General features: G+C 34.2%; 1 protein-coding gene across 1 annotated transcript in view; it reads right to left on the bottom strand.

Annotated features, from left to right (window-relative positions):
• Positions 1-2,439, bottom strand: part of LOC107716209 (solute carrier organic anion transporter family member 1C1-like) — a 25,086-nt gene that overhangs the window by 22,313 nt on the left and 334 nt on the right. Inside the window, exon 2 of the mRNA XM_016522586.1 lies at positions 1,173-1,229. Within this exon, the coding sequence (XP_016378072.1) occupies positions 1,173-1,223 (51 nt within the window). The 5' untranslated portion in view covers positions 1,224-1,229. The remainder of the gene's footprint in view (positions 1-1,172; positions 1,230-2,439) is intronic.

Raw genomic sequence — 2,439 nt, 5'->3', positions numbered from 1 at the left:
AACAAACCTGTGTGTGTGTGTGTGTGTGTGTGTGTCTCTCTGTGTGTGTGTGTGTGTGTGTTTTTGACCCCATATATAAATCAGACACTGAAGCCTCATTTAATGCACAAATTAGGCAACACAATATCAAATCAAGTTGTAAATGAATGATGCTGAAGTTATTTATGGTGGATGTATGAAGTTATGTATGAAGTTATGTCCCCATTAAGTTTAAACAGGGTGCCCAGAATAAGCACGGGTAGTTAATGCCATTAACTATGAACATGGTGTACTAATGTTTGACAACCAGAATGTTAAATATGAATTGTCAATATATATGCAATACATATTTATAGTTTTACTCGAGACATGCGCTTATACTGTTTTCTTTAAAACAAATGTCAATTGGTTTAATATTTAACATGCAATGAAATTTACACATTTGTCTGTGACTAAAATGTCCAAAATATTTTTGGGGCCACTTTACAAACAAAATCTCAGAAGATTAGCTGAAACTATGCAGAGAAAGTCAATAGAAAGTAATTGTGTAGTTATTGGATTAAAGGGGTCATATGATGCGATTTCAAGTTTTCCTTTCTCTTTGGAGTGTTACAAGCTGTTCGTGAATAGATAAGATCCCTAAAGTTGCAAAGACTAAAGTCTCAAACCCAAAGTGATATTCTTTATAAAAGTTAAGACTCGTCCACGCCCTCCTAAAACCCCTCGTTTAAACACGCCCCCACATGTCTATGTCACGATGTGGGAAGATTTGCATAATACCGCGCAAATGTTCACGCAAAGAAAGAAGGAGTAACTTTATAGTTGCTGCCATCGCCGCCAACATGTTGTGAAGACGCTGTGTGTTTCGTTGCGAAAGCGAAAATACTTTGTTTGGCCTTCCAAAAGAGGACACGACTAGAAATCAGTGGTTAAGTTGTATTTACAACACTGTTCTTTCAGAAAGGCGGGGCATAGAGGAGAAACAATAATGTACAGTATGTGGAAAATATGTTTTTTTTTTTACCTTAAACTGCATAAACACATTTCATTACACCAAATACACAAAATAATGTTCTTTTTAGCAGCATCATATGACCCCTTTAAATGAGCTGTCATCAGTTTCATGTCTTTGATCATAATGGGTCAATGTAAACAAGAAACTGAAAAGCAAGAAGAAGATAGGTCAAAATTACCTTTAATTTGGAGCAGCATGGCTCTCGTGCCGTCTTCTTTTCCACACTCATGATGCCCTGGAAGCAAACGATATATGAATGACAGATGACAGAACAGTGCAGAGCATGTCAACACCAGGATCATTATGAACAGCACCACGTTATTGTGCAAACAGCATTTTTCCAGGGTCCATTGTTCATGGGAGTAAGAAAACATCATCTGAGGGGAAAGACCCCTGAGGTTGGAGCTGAGAGTGGATTCAGAAATTGCACCACGTTTCCTGCAAGAGGAAGGGTGTTTGAAAAAAAAAAAAATCAAAAGTTTTTAAGAATCATGGACAGCAGGGCAAACTTTGTTGATGTTGGTTTGATGCTGAAGACAATGAAACATGATGTGGGAGATGTGTTTTTTTTTTTTTTTTTTTTTAAAGAAAGAAAAGAGAAAGAAAACCCGGACCCACTTTATATTAAGTGGTCTTAACTATGTGCTTACATTTAAATTAATAATTTGGTACAATGCACTTATTGTGTACATACATGTTTTTACATTGTACTTATATTTTAAAAATACCTGCATGTAATTACATCTGCAATTAATTTCTGTAATTACATTTATAATTACACTGTTGACCCCATCCCTTACACCTTAACCCACCCTTAAACCTACCCATACCACCAAACCTGACCCTAACCTTACCCATATCCCACCTTAATAGCAGCAAAAAGTGTTTTGCAATACAATATGAACACAATAAGTACATTGTACTTAATTTTTGATGCAAGTATATAGTAGTTAAGGCCACTTAATATAAAGTGGGGCCGAAAACCCCAATTAATTGTTTGATGATATTGGCAAAAGAAAAGTATTGTTTATTTAGGCTAAAAGAGACAAGGGCTAATTGCCACGAGTTGTTACAAAAAAGTTTTTGAACACAGTAAAATTGCACTGATATGCAGTCAGGCAAAGATCAACAATATAAAGAAGGCAAATTTTAAATGAAATGTGTAAATGGGATCAAGAATATTAATATTAACAAGAATAGTTTGCATGAATGTCAGCAAGTTATCACATAAAAGTTATTTATTTTATTTATTTATTTGACATTTTATAATTTTTTTGTACAATGTTGACAAAATAATGACTTGTCATTTCTTTGTATGCTACCTTTTTATTTTATATAAAAATATAGCTATTTATTTTTGATGAAAATCACATAATAAGTCATATAATGCCAGATTGGCCACTGTAACCCATTATAGTGTGACAAGCTTTTACAGAAATGTAAAT

This window comes from Sinocyclocheilus rhinocerous, unplaced genomic scaffold, assembly GCF_001515625.1.
Source record: "Sinocyclocheilus rhinocerous isolate Xijiao unplaced genomic scaffold, SAMN03320098_v1.1 scaffold3022, whole genome shotgun sequence".
Lineage (NCBI taxonomy): Eukaryota > Metazoa > Chordata > Actinopteri > Cypriniformes > Cyprinidae > Sinocyclocheilus > Sinocyclocheilus rhinocerous.
Note: the sequence above shows the minus strand (reverse complement) of the source record. Positions and strands in the feature narration are given on the sequence as shown.